General features: G+C 41.9%; 1 protein-coding gene across 2 annotated transcripts in view; it reads left to right on the forward strand.

The window, feature by feature from the left end:
* The window catches only part of LOC139474870 (uncharacterized), a 112,417-nt gene that overhangs the window by 30,811 nt on the left and 61,683 nt on the right, over window positions 1-19,923 (forward strand). For both annotated transcript variants that reach the window (XM_071258057.1, XM_071258058.1), the window contains exon 4: window positions 3,567-3,697. In XM_071258057.1, the coding sequence (XP_071114158.1) occupies window positions 3,567-3,697 (131 nt within the window). The remainder of the gene's footprint in view (window positions 1-3,566; window positions 3,698-19,923) is intronic.

The raw sequence follows: 19,923 nt of genomic DNA on the forward strand, positions 1-19,923 counted from the left end.
AACAAGACCCAACAATCATCCTTCGAAGTAATCATGTTAGATGGGATCTTTCTTACAAACAATTTTGCTGGCAATGTTTTCAATGTCATTTGACTTTCTTGACAGGAAACAGTGGAATAGTGAAAGATCCTGTGTGGATTCTAGGTTAGAATGGGTTCCCAGTGCTGCTTGTTTTTAGAGTATTGGATCAGAAGGTCTGTCTTACTCCGGTGACCAGGGACATAGCTCATGTCAACCATCAGTTTGTCTGTGAAAAGCTGTATTATTGCTGACTGTGGCGTAAAACAACACACAAACAGACAAACAGAGGAAATAAGTGAAATGACTTTGTGACTGTGTCTATCTTATCTTCATTCAATTGTGTATCACAGACTCCATACCTGCTGATATATGGAAGTGACAGGAATTGTATACCTAATGATCTGATATTACATTTTGTCCTTTAGCATTTTAGCGATTAAATAAACAATGAGTACGCATCAGATATGTGAATCTCAGCATGCAGTGGCCAGTAACATTCGGTAAGGTGGAGAAGTGGAATTGTCTTTTTCTACAAATTTAATGTTTCTTTTCTAAAAAGACATTGAGAAAACCTTATCTTCAGATAGTTAATCCAGTATGAAAGAAAAGTTTAAAGTTGAATCATGATTACAAAGCTTATGATCGATCACAAGAAGAGTTCTGCCTTTGAGAAAACCTTCTTTCATTTAGAAGTCATTCATTGAGTGTTTTTGTATCATTGTGCTGCCAGAGTAAGATTGACAAGATAGATTAACCAGTGGGTGCTCTAAAACCTGCCCACGCAAGCTGGTGGGGATATTATGGCAATGAGAAACTGACACATTTATATCAATCAAGCCAGAAAGTTGAAACAGGATCCACTGTCTACAAAACAAATTAAGCACTGTCAGTCTCATCATCCTCAGTTCTCCAACTATCCCCACTGACTGATGGTTCTCAGAATTGTGATGGAGACATTGCCAATAGTTCTCTCTTGACCCAGCTAGGTCGTAAAGTGAATTAACGGGATATGGATAGATCCATGATAAGAGAAAGATTGGCATGAAGAAAACCTGTGTGTATCAATGGGATCGAAGATGCTGCCTTTGGGTGTTAAAGACCACTTTTGGGATGACGGATGATCGAAACTTTGTCCAGTCTGTCTAAGTTGGGTAGAATAATGGTCACCATTCTTCATTGATCGGATTGTAACTGCTTGATTTGTCCCAACTGGGATTCTAATATCACCCTGAGCGAGGCGTGTGTTTGAGGGAAAGAAATTAAGTTTTGCTATCACCTTCTCCAAGGTCCATTCATTACAGAACGGTTTGACAAAATGCCAATGTCAATGAAGGCCCTTCATGTGAGCATGTTGGCTGCTGGGGGACACAGTAACGATCACAAGTAGAATTCAATTACTCTGAGTGCTATATGGGAAAGACAAGGAATCTCTCAACACCTTTCAGTAAGGCAACACTCTGTCCTTCACTTCCATCTGCATGCAGTAGCCATGGATACTTAATCTGGAAATAGTGTGGGTCATACATGTCACTGCCACGAAATCAACTGTCCTGTTAATGTTATTTCTACAAAGCATTTTTTATGTTAACTAACAACACGATTAGTTCTGTTAACATTTCATTAAGAATTCGTTTTGTCACTTTTGTTTGTGCATATATGTACAGATGAAACTAGGTGCGTCTCTGGTTAGGTTTTGAGTGACCTTCATTCAAGGTGACTGAAGGTTGTTTATCAAGTAGTCTGTTAAGCATCTTGGTCCATTTGACCTTTTTTTTGGTCTATTTGCAGTGATAAGGTGATTTTAAGTATACTACTTGAACAAGTTAAGGATCACCCAATTCTTTCAAACTGCAATAGTTATTCTGTCATGCCATGACAGATAAAGTATTGTAAGATGGACACAATTTTTATGGATAACAACTTCTTTAATACTGTAGAAGGCGACGTTTCGGTTGTCAAGCAAGACTGAATGAGGGACATAGTATATATTCTGCACTATGTCCCTCATTCAGTCTTGCTTGACAACGGTTTAAGGATCTATACCGAAACGTCGCCTTCTACAGTATTAAAGAAGTTGTTATCCATAAAAATGGTGTCCATCTTGTCATCCGTCAACTTCTAAGTAATGCCCATCAAATAAAGTATTGTAATATGAAAGAATAGCATGATCCTTGACTTTTTTTAGTAGTATATGTCGTGGATGACAGATGATAACCATATTGTCGCAGCTGTATCAGGTCATTGTGACCTATACTTCATGATATCCATGAAACTGTAAATGAACAACACTTGCAGGTGATAGTAATCATGTTAGATATAAACATTGACCTTTTATTTTGGTAGTTTGTGTATGGTAAACATAGGATCAATCGTGTGCATGCACATGATGCGATAAGGAGATCAGTGACTACACAGCTAAAGGCTTGCATCATAACCTTGTTTTGAACCTGCACAAATTGTTGTCATCATTATAATGTTTGCACCATCACATCCATGTTCTGTTGCTACAGAAAGTGTTTGGCCTTATGAAACCAGGGCGACAGATGGTTTCTTTCTTTAGACACTGTTGTGAATATTGATTTTTATCGATTATTATGTAAATAAGAAGTTAAAAGTTCCTTCTTTGCAGGAGCAAATCAAAACCTCAACATAGAAGAGATAATGTTTTTTTTTTAAAGAAATATTTTGAAAGCAATTCTTCTGTTTTGATAATGTTGTCTTGGTTACACATGGAGTCAGGATGTTTGTGGTTCAGGATTCAGAAAACTCACTGCTTGTTGGAACACATCATTCATGTATTTAGGTATCCCCTGGCAGTATTTGAATGCCTCCGTGGTCTAGTGGATAGAGCATCTGCCCATCAAAACATGTTTAAAGGTGGTACTTTTTGTTACCCTGCCTGGCTCTCATCTTTGAGCAAGCACAGACAGACACAGACAACCACACACACACACACACACACACACACACACACACACACACACACACACACACACACACACACACACTAACACACACACACTAACACACACACACACACACTAACACACTAACACACACACACACTAGCACACGCACACCCACACCCAAAGGCACATGCACAGGCACACACACACCTACCTGACCTCACCAGCAGGCGTAAATACTCATGGCCCATAGAGTGAGAGAAGAGGAGAGTGCTATGTTATTAGGAACAGTAATATTTAAAGAATATTATATGAGAGTGGCCTGCAAATAATTGCGTTTAGACCCAACACTAGAGTGGCTGAGGAGTAGATCGCCATGACTCTGTCAGTAAGGTCCCACATGACAATCTCACCCCCATATTATTCCAAGTCCATTGCAAGAAGTCAAATAATAAAGAGGCAAAGTAAACACGTTCTTTGTTCCTCTTTTATCTTTTTTTGTTACATTAAACATGATTGTTATGTAATGTGATTGAGTTTCAAAGTGCAGAATCATTCTGCAAAATCTCAGTGAAATTTTCACATCAATTTGTTTAAAGTGCACGCTTACAGAAATAAACTTCTATGTTCATGTTGCAGGTGTTGCAAGATGCGCAGGTTATGCTGCAGCGGATGGAGCACCGAGGGGGGTGCAGCTGCGACAATGATACTGGGGATGGAGCAGGGGTGCTGACAGGAATCCCACACAAGCTGTATGCCCGCGTCCTCAGGTTAGACACAAGATTGTATGTGGGGACTCCACACCTGCAGGCTAGTCTCTGGGGACATTCATTACTGGTTTATGTTTTCTGTTATTTGTAGCACAGTGTTCTACAACTGGATCACTGACAGAATTAACGCTACTCATAACTCTCACTTAAAGCTTCATGTCTAAGCCAACAAGAGATTTGGACTTGGTTTTTCCCCTTAACAAATAAATGTCTCCCAACACCGCTTGGTTGATAAAATGGGTTAAATGGTTGGTCAGCCATGACGAAAGTGTACAAAATAGAATGCAGAAGATAATAATATTGGGGAGGGTGTGTGTGTGTGTAAAATTGATGATCAGAGAACACTGGGTGGTCCAGTGACCTCGGTTGAAGAAGTTTATTATGCAGAGTTGCTTCCCTTAGCAGTGTCAGGATTTGTTGGTTGTAGGTTCAAACTCAAAGTTTGCACTTATTTTGTACCTTGGACTGTCAGAACCATGCCAGTGGGTGACAGTTATGACAGTCACTGCCAGCTTTCCCACATTGGCTGACATGGTGTGACATAATCCAAATAACAGTTAACGAACTAGTGTTAAACCCAATTCCTGCACTTAAAAGAGTCTATGCTCCGCAGGTTGGTACAGGTTTCTAATCAGATGTGGTCCTGTAATTATGTCCTGTGTGAAACTGACATTGTCTCTATTCATTTGAATGATCATGAACTTTTCAATTGATATACTTGTAACATTGAAGTGAAATAAGGCCAGCATTAAATGACTTGATTCAGAAGTGCTAGAACTGAGACTTGATCTGAAGCTAGTCTCTCCTTGGATACCCTTTTTTCCAAGCTTTGCCAGCCTGGAGTTGTCTTGATCAAGAAACCTCTTTAAACCTTGTCAACACACAGTCGTTGATGTGGTGAGAAACACATTAATAAACAGGCACAATACCTGGTGCCTGTGGCCATGTGTATTTTCCATCAGTCTGGAGATAGGTTTAGAGGCCTATGTTCTCACCTCCACATAATTGTGGATGCAACAACACACACCTACATTCCTACATACCCATTCGCCAACAGCCCAGCCCACATACATGCGCGTGTAGTCTCTCTTACAGAGCCTCAACATACAAAGCTGAAAACTCATGAGCAAGTCTACAGTACTTTGACATGTCGAGAGTCCTACATTTTTGGGCTATATTAATTCTTAGGGCTCTTTCTACATGTTAAAAGACAATTAAAAAACAAAAACATTCCGAGACTGAATGTTAGTCTAACATGCTTCTACAAATCTCCATTCCTGGCTCACGACCATCAGACTGCTGTAATTCAGTAAAGTGATCCTCATGCATGTCTTACGCAGCCATTTGTCACTGTAAACATAATCACAATTGGTTTTGGATGGCTTCATAACTAATATGTTTCCTAAGGGTTGCAAGTGATTATTTACTGTTGATAAAAGCAGCGTTGATGACTTTACCTGGTGTGATGTTATGGAAAGGAAGCATTGATTATGGCATTAGTGTCTCGTCTGGGGCATCAGTGGTGTCAAATGAGTGGGCAGACACAAGCGATGCTGTTCCACAGGACTTACTGCCAGGGGATTCTTGAGCAAGGGGGTAGAGGAGTTTGCCACTACAGATCTGTGTGTGTGGGAGGGGAAGGTTCTGTCAAGGGTTTGATATAGCCGCACTATAGATCTGTGTAGGTGGGGTGACCATCTCAGGGTTCATTTGGCTCTCTGTGGATCTAATACATAACCATTCAAATGTAAATATTCATTCCGACTTGAAATGATCATTCTATTCGTATCCTGACATGTTCAGTGATTTTGAAATAACTGGTAGTAAATAATGCCAATCTGAGTATCTTTTGGGGGCAAAAAATGTAATTTGGAATAATTCACGAGTAGCTTTTAATTTTATGATAAGCATGTTGACATAAAAGCTGATGTTCCGTATCATCGTTTAACATGTTGATCCTGGTTTTCAAGGATCATATGTGTCAATATGTGGAAATAGTCAATGAATCCGTTTTGTTGCCTTTTGATGCAAATGGTGTGAGTGTTTCAGAGTTTTGTTGCTTGTGAGAAATGTGGCCTAGGTTATAATTATTTGACCCGTGAAGATCTGGGGTAGAATAGGTCTTCAGCAACCCATGCTTTCCATAAAAGGTGACTATGACTGTCGTAAGGGGCAACCAACGGGATGGGGTCAACAGACTTGTTGACTTGGCTTGCATGTCATCATATCTCAATTGCGTGGATCGATGCTCATGATATCAATCACTGGGTTGTCTGGTCCGGACTGAATTTTTTACAGACGGCAGTCATATAGCTGGAGTATTTCTGAGTGCAGTGTTTAACAACAAACAAAGAAAATCTTTTTGACTCTGCTGTCAGCTTCAGTGTGATTGTTCCATCGTGCATGAATCAACATGTTAAAGACTTTCAAAGGCAGAAATAAATATGTGTTGTTTGCCTGCAACTGATAATGTTGATAATAGATGTAACAGCAATAAATTTATAAAGCCTAGTTGTCTGAATGGGAAAAACAATTAAACTTTATGATCGCATCATGCAGTTTGTAAACAAACAGTAAGTTGCTAAGGTTGGGTTAGCATGATTTCAATGAGAAAATAGTTATGAGTTCCATGCCATATACTTTTGTAAGATCCGAAGTATTCATAGCTGTAAGTGGTATATTTATTGTTGGGAATGGCAATGGTTCAAGTTGAAACTTTTGGACTTTTTGTCAGTTGTGAATGGAATGAGAGTGTGCTCTGCAGTCTGATTGTTAAAATAGCATTGTTAAATGTGATTGGAACCTGAAAATCTACCAAAGTTTTCGCTGCATATAGATATTTTTCCTAATAAGCTTCTATATGAAAATTAGAAAACAATCTATAGTTGAGTTTGGTCAGTTCTTATCAGATGAACATTAGTTTGGTGTATTCTGTCAGCAGTTTGCTTGCCAAATATTCTGGTGTTCTGGAAGCATGTGTCATAGCACTCCAGAGTGGCGTCATGTCTCCCCACAGCTGTGAGAGTTCTTGTACAGACAGCGTACTATAGGAGAGTACTGGTAACGTTAGGTGAAACATTATGTCTTTTCATGTTTGTGGGTGCTATTGAGTATTTGATGCCTGAAAATATCATTTCGAAGCGATGGCATTTAGTTTATCTCCTCAGTATCAACATTTGTTCTTCCCAATGTGACATCCAATTATCTTGTAAATATACCATGAACAGATTCCTCATTATTATCAGCAAGCCAGGCCATGGAATCAACCCCAATATTATCAGCTAGGAAGTACATATATCAGACTGAAGTGTTCTTGCTGAAGGGGTTATGGTCATACACTTTCCTGTGGTGGATCAATATCTGTAACAATGGATGGTTGTTAGTATGCTGCCAGTTCACCAGGTGTGAAGACTGTGTCCCGTGCTTAGGAGGAAATACATGCACACAGACATGCCTTTGCTGCTGGCTTTCAAGGAAATGCAGTGTCAAACATGGCTTTGGCTTCCTTGCTGATGACCGACCATATGTCCTCAACTACACAAAAAATCATCTGGGTCTTAAAACCCCCAAAAGAATCATTTTCCCTGTTGCTCAAGCATAAACTAATTTGCTAGGTGAACACAGACTCCTTGCTGTACTGTGTTTGCCAGGTGAACACAGACTCCTGCCAGGTGAACACAGACTCCTAGCTGTACTGTATTTGCCAGGTAAACACAGACTCCTGCCAGGTGAACACAGACTCCTAGCTGTACTGTGTTTGCCAGGTAAACACAGACTCCTGCCAGGTGAACACAGACTCCTGCCAGGTGAACACAGACTCCTATCTGTACTGTGTTTGCCAGGTAAACACAGACTCCTAGCTGTACTGTGTATGCCAGGTAAACACAGACTCCTAGCTGTACTGTATTTGCCAGGTAAACACAGACTCCTGCCAGGTGAACACAGACTCCTGCCAGGTGAACACAGACTCCTAGCTGTACTGTGTTTGCCAGGTAAACACAGACTCCTGCCAGGTGAACACAGACTCCTGCCAGGTGAACACAGACTCCTAGCTGTACTGTGTTTGCCAGGTGAACACAGACTCCTAGCTGTACTGTGTTTGCCAGGTGAACACAGACTCCTAGCTGTACTGTATTTACCAGGTAAACACAGACTCCTGCCAGGTGAACACAGACTCCTAGCTGTACTGTGTTTGCCAGGTAAACACAGACTCCTGCCAGATGAACACAGACTCCTAGCTGTACTGTGTTTGCCAGGTAAACACAGACTCCTGCCAGGTGAACACAGACTCCTAGCTGTACTGTGTTTGCCAGGTAAACACAGACTCCTAGCTGTACTGTGTTTGCCAGGTAAACACAGACTCCTAGCTGTACAGTGTTTGCCAGGTGAACACAGACTCTGGGCTGTGCTGTGTTTGCAAATGTCTCTCTGGCCCTACAGGTTGTTCGTTTATTTCCAAATGAAAAAGAAAGCCTTCCCCTAGTGCCCCAGGTTTTGTAATGAGTCCTGCACATTGTGAAGCAGGAACTGCATTCATACAGGACTACAGGGACAGCAGCTCCTCTGGTTGCCTCACACTGCAATATTGGGTTACAGAAATCTCCTTCACTGGTTCATAGACACTTTTCCGCCAAAGGTCAGGTGACACAAGTGTATCTACCCATGCCACGTTTAGGCTGCAGAACAAAGGGTGACAGAAGATGTGTGATGCCATTAAAACTGGAGAAGTACTGTGTCATGTCAGAGTTGGGTATAGTGCTGTATTTCTCAGTTGGGTGCAGTGCTGTATTTCTCAGTTGGGTGCAGTGCTGTATTTCTCAGTTGGGTGCAGTGCTGTATTTCTCAGTTGGGTGCAGTGCTGTATTTCTCAGTTGGGTGTAGTGCTGTAATTCTCAGTTGGGTGCAGTATTTCTCGGTTGGGTGCAGTGCTGTAATTCTCAGTTGGGTGCAGTGCTGTATTTTCTCAGTTGGGTGCAGTGCTGTATTTCTCAGTTGGGTGCAGTGTAGAATTTCTCAGTTGGGTGCAGTGCTGTATTTCTCAGTTGGGTGTAGTGCTGTATTTCTCAGTTGGGTGCAGTGTTGTATTTTTCAGTTGGGTGCAGTGTGGAATTTCTCAGTTGGTTGCAGTGCTGTATTTCTCAGTTGGTTGCAGTGCTGTATTTGTCAGTTGGGTGCAGTGCTGTATTTGTCAGTTGGGTGCAGTGCTGTATTTCTCAGTTGGGTGCAGTGCTGTATTTCTCAGTTGGGTGCAGTGTTGTATTTCTCAGTTGGGTGCAGTGCTGTATTTCTCAGTTGGGTGCAGTGCTGTATTTCTCAGTTGGGTGCAGTGCTGTATTTCTCAGTTGGTTGCAGTGCTGTATTTCTCAGTTGGGTGCAGTGCTGTATTTCTCAGTTGGGTGCAGTGCTGTATTTCTCAGTTGGGTGCAGTGCTGTATTTCTCAGTTGGGTGCAGTGCTGTATTTCTCAGTTGGGTGCAGTGTTGTATTTCTCAGTTGGGTGCAGTGCTGTATTTGTCAGTTGGGTGCAGTGCTGTATTTCTCAGTTGGGTGCAGTGCTGTATTTCTCAGTTGGGTGCAGTGTTGTAATTCTCAGTTGGGTGCAGTGCTGTATTTCTCAGTTTGGTGCAGTGCAGTATTTCTCAGTTGGGTGCAGTGCTGTATTTCTCAGTTGGGTGCAGTGTTGTATTTCTCAGTTGGGTGCTGTAATTCTCAGTTGGGTGCAGTGCTGTATTTCTCAGTTAGGTGCAGTGCTGTATTTCTCAGTTGGGTGCAGTGGTGTATTTCTCAGTTGGGTGCAGTGGTGTATTTCTCAGTTGGGTGCAGTGCTGTATTTCTCAGTTGGGTGCAGTGCTGTATTTCTCAGTTGGGTGCAGTGCTGTATTTCTCAGTTGGTTGCAGTGCTGTATTTCTCAGTTGGGTGCAGTGCTGTATTTCTCAGTTGGTTGCAGTGCTGTATTTCTCAGTTGGGTGCTGTATTTCTCAGTTGGTGCAGTGCTGTATTTCTCAGTTGGGTGCAGTGCTGTATTTCTCAGTTGGGTGCAGTGCTGTATTTCTCAGTTGGTGCAGTGCTGTATTTCTCAGTTGGTGCAGTGCTGTATTTCTCAGTTGGTGCAGTGCTGTATTTGTCAGTTGGGTGCAGTGCTGTATTTCTCAGTTGGGTGCAGTGCTGTATTTCTCAGTTGGGTATAGTGCTGTATTTCTCAGTTGGGTGCAATGCTGTATTTCTCAGTTGGGTGCAGTGCTGTATTTCTCAGTTGGGTGCAGTGCTGTATTTCTCAGTTGGGTGCAGTGTTGTATTTCTCAGTTGGGTGCAGTGCTGTATTTCTCAGTTGGGTGCAGTGCTGTATTTCTCAGTTGGGTGCAGTGCTGTATTTCTCAGTTGGGTGCAGTGTTGTATTTCTCAGTTGGGTGCAGTGCTGTATTTCTCAGTTGGGTGCAGTGCTGTATTTCTCAGTTGGGTGCAGTGCTGTATTTCTCAGTTGGGTGCAGTGTTGTATTTCTCAGTTGGGTGCAGTGCTGTATTTCTCAGTTGGGTGCTGTATTTCTCAGTTGGGTGCAGTGCTGTATTTCTCAGTTGGGTGCAGTGTTGTATTTCTCAGTTGGGTGCAGTGCTGTTTTTCTCAGTTGGGTGCTGTATTTCTCAGTTGGTGCAGTGCTGTATTTGTCAGTTGGGTGCAGTGCTGTATTTGTCAGTTGGGTGCAGTGCTGTATTTGTCAGTTGGGTGCAGTGCTGTATTTCTCAGTTGGGTGCAGTGCTGTATTTCTCAGTTGGGTGCAGTGTTGTATATCAGTGGACGACATCATCAGCATTTGCGTTTATGAGGAAATCACCATCTCTCTGATTTCACCAGTTCTTTGTCAATGAATGGAGTTTTTTCAGGATTCACAAGATGATTCATATATTTAAATGAGGGATGGAGGTTTAATGTCTTGTTTAACAATATTGCAACAAAATCACAGCTGGGCACCCCAGGGATGGCCTGCTTCATACTTTGGGAATGACACAGATTAACAGCTTGGATATGAACATTCATTACCATGTTTCAGATGCTTTGAAAGTGTCATTATTGTACTGTTAGTCGGTTATTTTATGTGATCAGCTGTCATAGGTTGGTTTATACATCTATTTATTCATAGTCTGGCTTCAGATACTCTCTTCTCAATAACTAGTGTAAATGTTCTGTTCAGATAATGTGACATATTTGATCAGAATTTAGACTGCTAGTGTCCTCAAGTTCTACTTAAGTTTATCAGGATGGAAAATTGCCTCAGGAAATGTCCACTATGTATACATTCATTTAAGCCACATAGTTCAAGGAGAGTTACCATCACCGTCCTCGGTTAATGCAGTAGACATGTTGTGTCATTCCATTGACATCATCCCTTGTAAACAACACTGTAAGGCAAAGAGCTGGTTTTGTAAATTGCCTCTTCATGGAAATAGACTTGAGTTTGATGTCTGATATGTGGAGGTGTTTGTTCAGCTCACAACCGATACCAGAACTCCCTCTAGGACAACTGTCAAGGGAAGTTCTCCTCTGAAACCCAGAACCGTGATCTGGTACAGTGGCTAAGCCAAGCCATTTAGGGTATATAATGGATGGCTGTATACATGGTAAATGTGGTTGCCATGTCTGCAGCCATAATATTGTTGAAAAGTGGTTAGGTAGTGACTGAGATGATATAACAAGTGATTTTGATGCGTTATCTCTGTTCACCTGGCTGATCTTGTTTGGCTTCGAACAATCTTTTTCATGAAAGCACTGTCACCTGTATGAATTGGTTCTCACAACCACTTGTCACTAATGGCCATTGTATACTATGGGCTTTAAATGCCATTCAGTATTCTGAAGAGACAATGATTTAATGTATGCATCACCATACGGTCAGCATCTGTTGTAGAATGAAGTCACGTCCAACAAAATGTCAAGGTGTCAAGTGGCATAAATGGGATGTTCTGTATTCAAAAACAGCATAATACTATAGTATGTACTGTAATCAAAAACAGCATAATGCTATAGGATGTACTATAATCAAAAACAGCATAATGCTATAGGATGTACTGTAATCAAGAACAGCATAATGCTATGGGATGTATTGTAATAAAAAACAGCATAATACTATACGATGTTCTGTAATCAAAAACCGCATAATGCTATAGGATCTCCTGTAATCAAAAACAGCATAATGCTATAGGATTTACTGTAATCAAAAACAGCATAATGCTATAGGATCTACTATATTATAAAACAGCATAATGCTCTTGGATGTACATGATCAAAAACCGCATAATGCTATGGGATATACAATAATCATTATGGTAATCAAAAGTGCAGTGAATGAAAGGCCTGTCCCCAGCTGAATGGAAGCACTTACAGTCTGTCAGCCTATAAATGTTCCTTCCAAATACCCCCCTCCAAGGCACCACCTAAATATGAAGTGCCGACAACGTTATTATTGTGTCATGTTGATGAAGCTATTTATGGCCATTACTCAGTCATTTTTGTTAAAAATATAATGAAATTTGGTACCTATCTAGTTTTGGGCGGGACGCTGCATATATATTTGGTTTTTCGCTGTGTTATATATATTTATTTGACTTTCGAACAGAAAGCATGCTGAAAGCTGAAACTTCTAGAAGCCATTACTCAGCCATTCAAAATCAGTATATCTGAGTTTGGCATATATGTATTTAGAAGTGCCAGAGCTCAACACATGTTCCATTTTATAGTGATATTATATATTTGAACTTTGCACTTTGGACTGTGCAGGAGCACGAGTGACCCAGTCGTCTAAGGCGCCGCAATTCGCTGTGCAGCCTTGTGCACGCCAGAAACCTATGATAGTGGGTTTGAATCCCAGTTCATCCCAATTATGTTTCTAGGTTTGTCAGCACCATACCTATGCTCGTGGGTTTCACCAAAGTGGTAAAAGACCTGCTGGGGCAGTCGGGTAGCCTAGTGGTTAAAGCGTTCGTTTGTCATGCTGAAGACCCAGGTTCGATTCCCGACATAGGTACAATGTGTGAAGCCCATTTCTGGTGTCCCCCGCCGTGATATTGCTGGATAATTGCTGAAAGTGGCGTAAAACCACACTCACTCACTGTAAGACCTGCATCACTTGGGGCTTTCCTCCCACATTAAGCATGTTAAGCTTACACGCCGTGATATGACTGGAATACTGTTAAAAGCGGCGATAAACACAACTCACTCACTCATACTTTGAACTGTGCTATAAAAATTTTCATTATAAAATGCATTTTCTCGCATTTTTTGTTTTGCGAAATTCTTGTCCGAAAGTGCCAGGCTGCAAATGCTGAACCTTGGTACACCTATATTTTTCCTTTTCATACATGTTTTCATTTGGATTTTACTTTGGATTTTTGGATTTGAACAAAATGTTATGTTATCTTCAGAAAGTATAAATCTTTGTAAGGTTGTAAACTATGAATGAAATAAATGTAACTGCACAATAGCACATTCATTCTCACAGCTTTGTGGAAATTTAGTAAGCAATTGTTTAGTTGTTTCATATTTGTTAATATTTACGGACTCAGTATTTATGCAGAAGATATTTGTATAGCCATGCTCTCAGCATCTGTTGTTAAGTGTCTCTATAAATGTTGTGTATATATCCATGGGAGCTACAGTGCCATGGCACTAGTTGTTACATTTCCTCTGAGATGACTATGAAGCTCAGAGAATTCTGGTCATCATTATACAGCCTTAATGATAGGTAAATGTTGCCTATTTCTCAGGGGGCGGTCGGGCAGCCGAGTGGTTATAGCGATTCCCGACATGGGTACAATGTGTGTAGCCCATTCTGGTGTCCCCTGCTGTGATATTGCTGGAATATTGCTAAAAGCAGCAAAAAACCATACTCACTCAGTCACTCCTATTTCTCAGACATGTCAGTGTGTTTCATTACAAATTTTGACCTGTAGGAAGTATATATTAATTATAAAGTTTCCAAACCAACCGAAATGATAAAACTGTCTAGCAACCGGCATAAGAAATGTTTTATATAACATAGGGACATTAATAGTGTGATAATAGATTTTACAGACTAAGTGTGAATCTAGGATTCTCTTCTGATTATGTTATTATGGCTCTGTATAGATGCTATGAACAGCTGGTTTGTGTGGTTCGCTGAATATGCAGGCTGCCATGAGATAGTTGGAATATGACTGATTGCGACATGAACAACTCATCCATATAAAACAGATCAGCTGCAAGAATATATTCCTATATCATTGTAGAATTAGTCATTTGTTTATGTGTATGTTAATACAGATAAGTGCTTCATGTCACAATTGTTCCTGTTCTCAAGGAATATATTGTCAGATAATGTGGTGCACATTGGTGATATTTACAGTTTGACATTTCCTAGCACACTTCTCGTACAGTAATGTGCCTGACCTTGGGAACTGATTGTCTGCAATGACTCTTTGACTATCCTCCATTACTAACTGCTTCTCTCTGTGAGGATGAAGGCACCCAGCTGCCAGTAGCCAGCCCAGTGTCTCAGCAAGGGCATGTCATCTGTCCTCGTCTGCATACACCGTTTGCAAGGGCAATGTTTCATTGTCACAACAATCAATAATAATTAGGAAGAGATTACCTAAATAGGAGGGTTGTGATGAGGGGGTACTTCAGCAAGGATTTTGGTGATGTTGCTCCATGGCACACAATTCAGTTTCCGATTCAATACAGTTGAATACTGAAGCCTCAAATTAAAATAAATAGCAGAGGACTGCATTTAGCAGGTACTCTCTAACCCAGGCAACATGCAAGATGCTGTAAAATGATATTCTAATTAACTGTTACCATGTTCTTAATTAATTTGCGCCATTACACATTTGATAGATTAATCTCTCGGTGAAAGTTTTAGGGTTCTGTGTTCTGGTGCTGTGAAGAGGTCTGGATCTGTGAGCTCTGGTATCCATATTCCAAATTGTTTGTTTCTGCTGACCCAGCAGCCTGATCCTCCTGACACCCACACCTCGAGCACTTCAGTCTGCATGGTACATGGTAACTTGGGATAACAGCGGTATCGACCACACATCACAGTGGCTGGATACAATCTCATTTCATCAGCGTCCATCTACAAACTATTGTGAGCCGTGTAGTTAGATTACGTGATCACCTGGTTCCTGTCAAACTCGCCACAATCTAATCAGCGGCCGCCTAGTAATGAAGGAAACTGAAATGTAGGAAAGTGAAGTGATATCTTTCTTCAGCAATTTGCTGTTCTAACAACTGTGTTGACTCATTGTCCACCTGATCCTCCATTTGCACATGAATTCACAGAATTCTGTGTTCTGTAGTTTAATTTGCTTACATAAGATATGTATGATGACAATAGGGTATATTGCAATACTTGACACTAGTCGATCATCGATGGGAATGAATAGAACTAACAAGACAGTTATAGTAGATTTGAGTTCATTCATAAAAGACTAGCTTGAGACTTCTTGTACAGACTGAGAAGATAGTATACTACAATTAATTTTCATACAAGTTTACCTGTTCCCCCTACATGATGGCGATCAAAAGGAACTATCAGGAGGATCGGTGTCCACTGCCTTTCAGTTGACCCGTGAAGATACGGGTTAGAATAGGTCTACATCCTTGTTGTGAGAGGAGGCTAACAGGATCACTTCCTTGGTTGATACATGTCATCATATTCCAATAACATTGATCTATGCTCATGATGTCAATCACTGGATTGTCTGGTCCAGGCTTGATTTTTGATCGTGCTAAGCAAACAAACAAACAAACAAACAAACAAACAAACAAACAACCTTTCAGTTATGACTTGGTTGTTTGTGTAACCCACATGCTCACAGAGTAGCCACATAGGCCAGACGCGCATCACTTAACAGGTTGTGACGTTCCAGACAACTACACACTGCCACGCACAGGAGGAAGCATTCAGGTTGATACACAATATGGCTGTTAGAAACTTCACTGATGATACACTATAAATTGTTTCTAATGATTAGGACAACAACATGTAAGTGTTGCAAAATCACTTGCAGCTGGCGTCAGAAGCAGAGTAAAGTGACAATGTACACTACTAATAGAGATGCCATGTACACATGGTTCCTGACTGCCTGTGATGTAGCTGTCACAGACTAGCAGAGAGACTTGTGAAGGAAAAGATACCCTTCATATGTACACCCTTTACTACACTACCAATGTATCCAGCCTGTATGTTAAAACACTGCTATATTTCAAGTTTGGCTACACATCCAACTGTCTGGAGACCTGCATCACTTCCGGCTGTCTTCCCATGGCCAGCTGTCGCACACCATGGTAGGACTGAAATACCTTGCAAATCAGTGTTAAACCAGACAGATCCTACATGTACAGGCCAGTAGTGTTAAACCAGACAGATCCTACATGTACAGGCCAGTAGTGTTAAACCAGACAGACTCTACATGTACAGGCCAGTAGTGTTAAACCAGACAGACTCTACATGTACAGACCAGTAGTGTTGAACCAGACAGACCCTAGATGTACAGGCCAGTAGTGTTAAACCAGACAGACCCTACATGTACAGAACAGTAGTGTTAAACCAGACAGACCCTACATGTACAGACCAGTAGTGTTAAACCAGACACCCTACATGTACAGACCAGTAGTGTTAAACCAGACAGACCCTACATGTACAGACCAGTAGTGTTAAACCAGACAGACCCTACATGTACAGACCAGTAGTGTTAAACCAGACAGACTCTACATGTACAGACCAGTAGTGTTAAACCAGACAGACCCTAGATGTACAGACCAGTAGTGTTAAACCAGACAGACCCTACATGTACAGACCAGTAGTGTTAAACCAGACAGACCCTACATGTACAGACCAGTAGTGTTAAACCAGACACCCTACATGTACAGGCCAGTAGTGTTAAACCAGACAGACCCTACATGTACAGACCAGTAGTGTTAAACCAGACAGATCCTACATGTACAGACCAGTAGTGTTAAACCAGACAGACCCTACATGTACAGACCAGTAGTGTTAAACCAGACAGACCCTACATGTACAGACCAGTAGTGTTAAACCAGAGAGACCCTACATGTACAGACCAGTAGTGTTAAACCAGACAGACCCTACATGTACAGGCCAGTAGTGTTAAACCAGACAGACCCTACATGTACAGACCAGTAGTGTTAAACCAGACAGACCCTACATGTACAGGCCAGTAGTGTTAAACCAGACAGACCCTAGATGTACAGACCAGTAGTGTTAAACCAGACAGACCCTACATGTACAGACCAGTAGTGTTAAACCAGACAGACCCTACATGTACAGACCAGTAGTGTTAAACCAGACACCCTACATGTACAGACCAGTAGTGTTAAACCAGAGAGACCCTACATGTACAGGCCAGTAGTGTTAAACCAGACAGACCCTACATGTACAGAACAGTAGTGTTAAACCAGACAGACCCTACATGTACAGACCAGTAGTGTTAAACCAGACAGACCCTACATGTACAGGCCAGTAGTGTTAAACCAGACAGACCCTACATGTACAGGCCAGTAGTGTTAAACCAGACAGACCCTACATGTACAGGCCAGTAGTGTTAAACCAGACAGACCCTAGATGTACAGACCAGTAGTGTTAAACCAGACAGACTCTACATGTACAGGCCAGTAGTGTTAAACCAGACAGACCCTAGATGTACAGACCAGTAGTGTTAAACCAGACAGACCCTACATGTACAGGCCAGTAGTGTTGAACCAGACAGACCCTACATGTACAGGCCAGTAGTGTTAAACCAGACAGACCCTACATGTACAGACCAGTAGTGTTAAACCAGACAGACTCTACATGTACAGGCCAGTAGTGTTAAACCAGACAGACCCTACATGTACAGACCAGTAGTGTTGAACCAGACAGACCCTACATGTACAGGCCAGTAGTGTTAAACCAGACAGACCCTAGATGTACAGACCAGTAGTGTTAAACCAGACAGACCCTACATGTACAGAACAGTAGTGTTAAACCAGACAGACCCTAGATGTACAGACCAGTAGTGTTAAACCAGACAGACCCTACATGTACAGACCAGTAGTGTTGAACCAGACAGACCCTACATGTACAGGCCAGTAGTGTTGAACCAGACAGACCCTACATGTACAGGCCAGTAGTGTTAAACCAGACAGACCCTACATGTACAGGCCAGTAGTGTTAAACCAGACAGACCCTACATGTACAGGCCAGTAGTGTTAAACCAGACAGACCCTAGATGTACAGACCAGTAGTGTTAAACCAGACAGACCCTACATGTACAGAACAGTAGTGTTAAACCAGACAGACTCTACATGTACAGACCAGTAGTGTTAAACCAGACAGACCCTACATGTACAGACCAGTAGTGTTAAACCAGACAGACCCTACATGTACAGGCCAGTAGTGTTAAACCAGACAGACCCTACATGTACAGACCAGTAGTGTTGAACCAGACAGACCCTAGATGTACAGACCAGTAGTGTTAAACCAGACAGACCCAACATGTACAGGCCAGTAGTGTTAAACCAGACACCCTACATGTACAGACCAGTAGTGTTAAACCAGACAGACCCTACATGTACAGGCCAGTAGTGTTAAACCAGACACCCTACATGTACAGGCCAGTAGTGTTAAACCAGACAGACCCTACATGTACAGACCAGTAGTGTTAAACCAGACAGACCCTACATGTACAGACCAGTAGTGTTAAACCAGACAGACCCTACATGTACAGGCCAGTAGTGTTGAACCAGACAGACCCTACATGTACAGACCAGTAGTGTTAAACCAGACAGACCCTACATGTACAGACCAGTAGTGTTAAACCAGACAGACCCTACATGTACAGACCAGTAGTGTTAAACCAGACAGATCCTACATGTACAGGCCAGTAGTGTTAAACCAGACAGACCCTACATGTACAGACCAGTAGTGTTAAACCAGACAGACCCTACATGTACAGGCCAGTAGTGTTAAACCAGACAGACCCTACATGTACAGACCAGTAGTGTTGAACCAGACAGACCCTACATGTACAGACCAGTAGTGTTAAACCAGACAGACCCTACATGTACAGGCCAGTAGTGTTAAACCAGACAGACCCTACATGTACAGACCAGTAGTGTTGAACCAGACAGACCCTAGATGTACAGACCAGTAGTGTTAAACCAGACAGACCCTACATGTACAGGCCAGTAGTGTTAAACCAGACAGACCCTACATGTACAGACCAGTAGTGTTAAACCAGACACCCTACATGTACAGACCAGTAGTGTTAAACCAGACAGACCCTACATGTACAGGCCAGTAGTGTTAAACCAGACAGACCCTACATGTACAGACCAGTAGTGTTAAACCAGACACCCTACATGTACAGACCAGTAGTGTTAAACCAGACAGACCCTACATGTACAGGCCAGTAGTGTTAAACCAGACAGACCCTACATGTACAGACCAGTAGTGTTAAACCAGACAGACCCTACATGTACAGGCCAGTAGTGTTAAACCAGACAGACCCTACATGTACAGGCCAGTAGTGTTAAACCAGACAGACCCTACATGTACAGACCAGTAGTGTTAAACCAGACAGACCCTACATGTACAGACCAGTAGTGTTAAACCAGACAGACCCTACATGTACAGACCAGTAGTGTTAAACCAGACAGACCCTACATGTACAGACCAGTAGTGTTAAACCAGACAGACCCTACATGTACAGGCCAGTAGTGTTAAACCAGACAGACCCTACATGTACAGACCAGTAGTGTTAAACCAGACAGATCCTACATGTACAGGCCAGTAGTGTTAAACCAGACAGACCCTACATGTACAGACCAGTAGTGTTAAACCAGACAGACCCTACATGTACAGACCAGTAGTGTTGAACCAGACAGACCCTAGATGTACAGACCAGTAGTGTTAAACCAGACAGACCCTACATGTACAGACCAGTAGTGTTAAACCAGACAGACCCTACATGTACAGACCAGTAGTGTTGAACCAGACAGACCCTAGATGTACAGACCAGTAGTGTTAAACCAGACAGACTCTACATGTACAGACCAGTAGTGTTAAACCAGACAGACCCTACATGTACAGGCCAGTAGTGTTAAACCAGACAGACCCTACATGTACAGGCCAGTAGTGTTAAACCAGACAGACCCTACATGTACAGGCCAGTAGTGTTAAACCAGACAGACCCTA

The sequence above is a fragment of the Haliotis cracherodii genome, unplaced genomic scaffold, assembly GCF_022045235.1.
Source record: "Haliotis cracherodii isolate W230 unplaced genomic scaffold, xgHalCrac1.p SCAF_3, whole genome shotgun sequence".
Classification (NCBI taxonomy): domain Eukaryota; kingdom Metazoa; phylum Mollusca; class Gastropoda; order Lepetellida; family Haliotidae; genus Haliotis; species Haliotis cracherodii.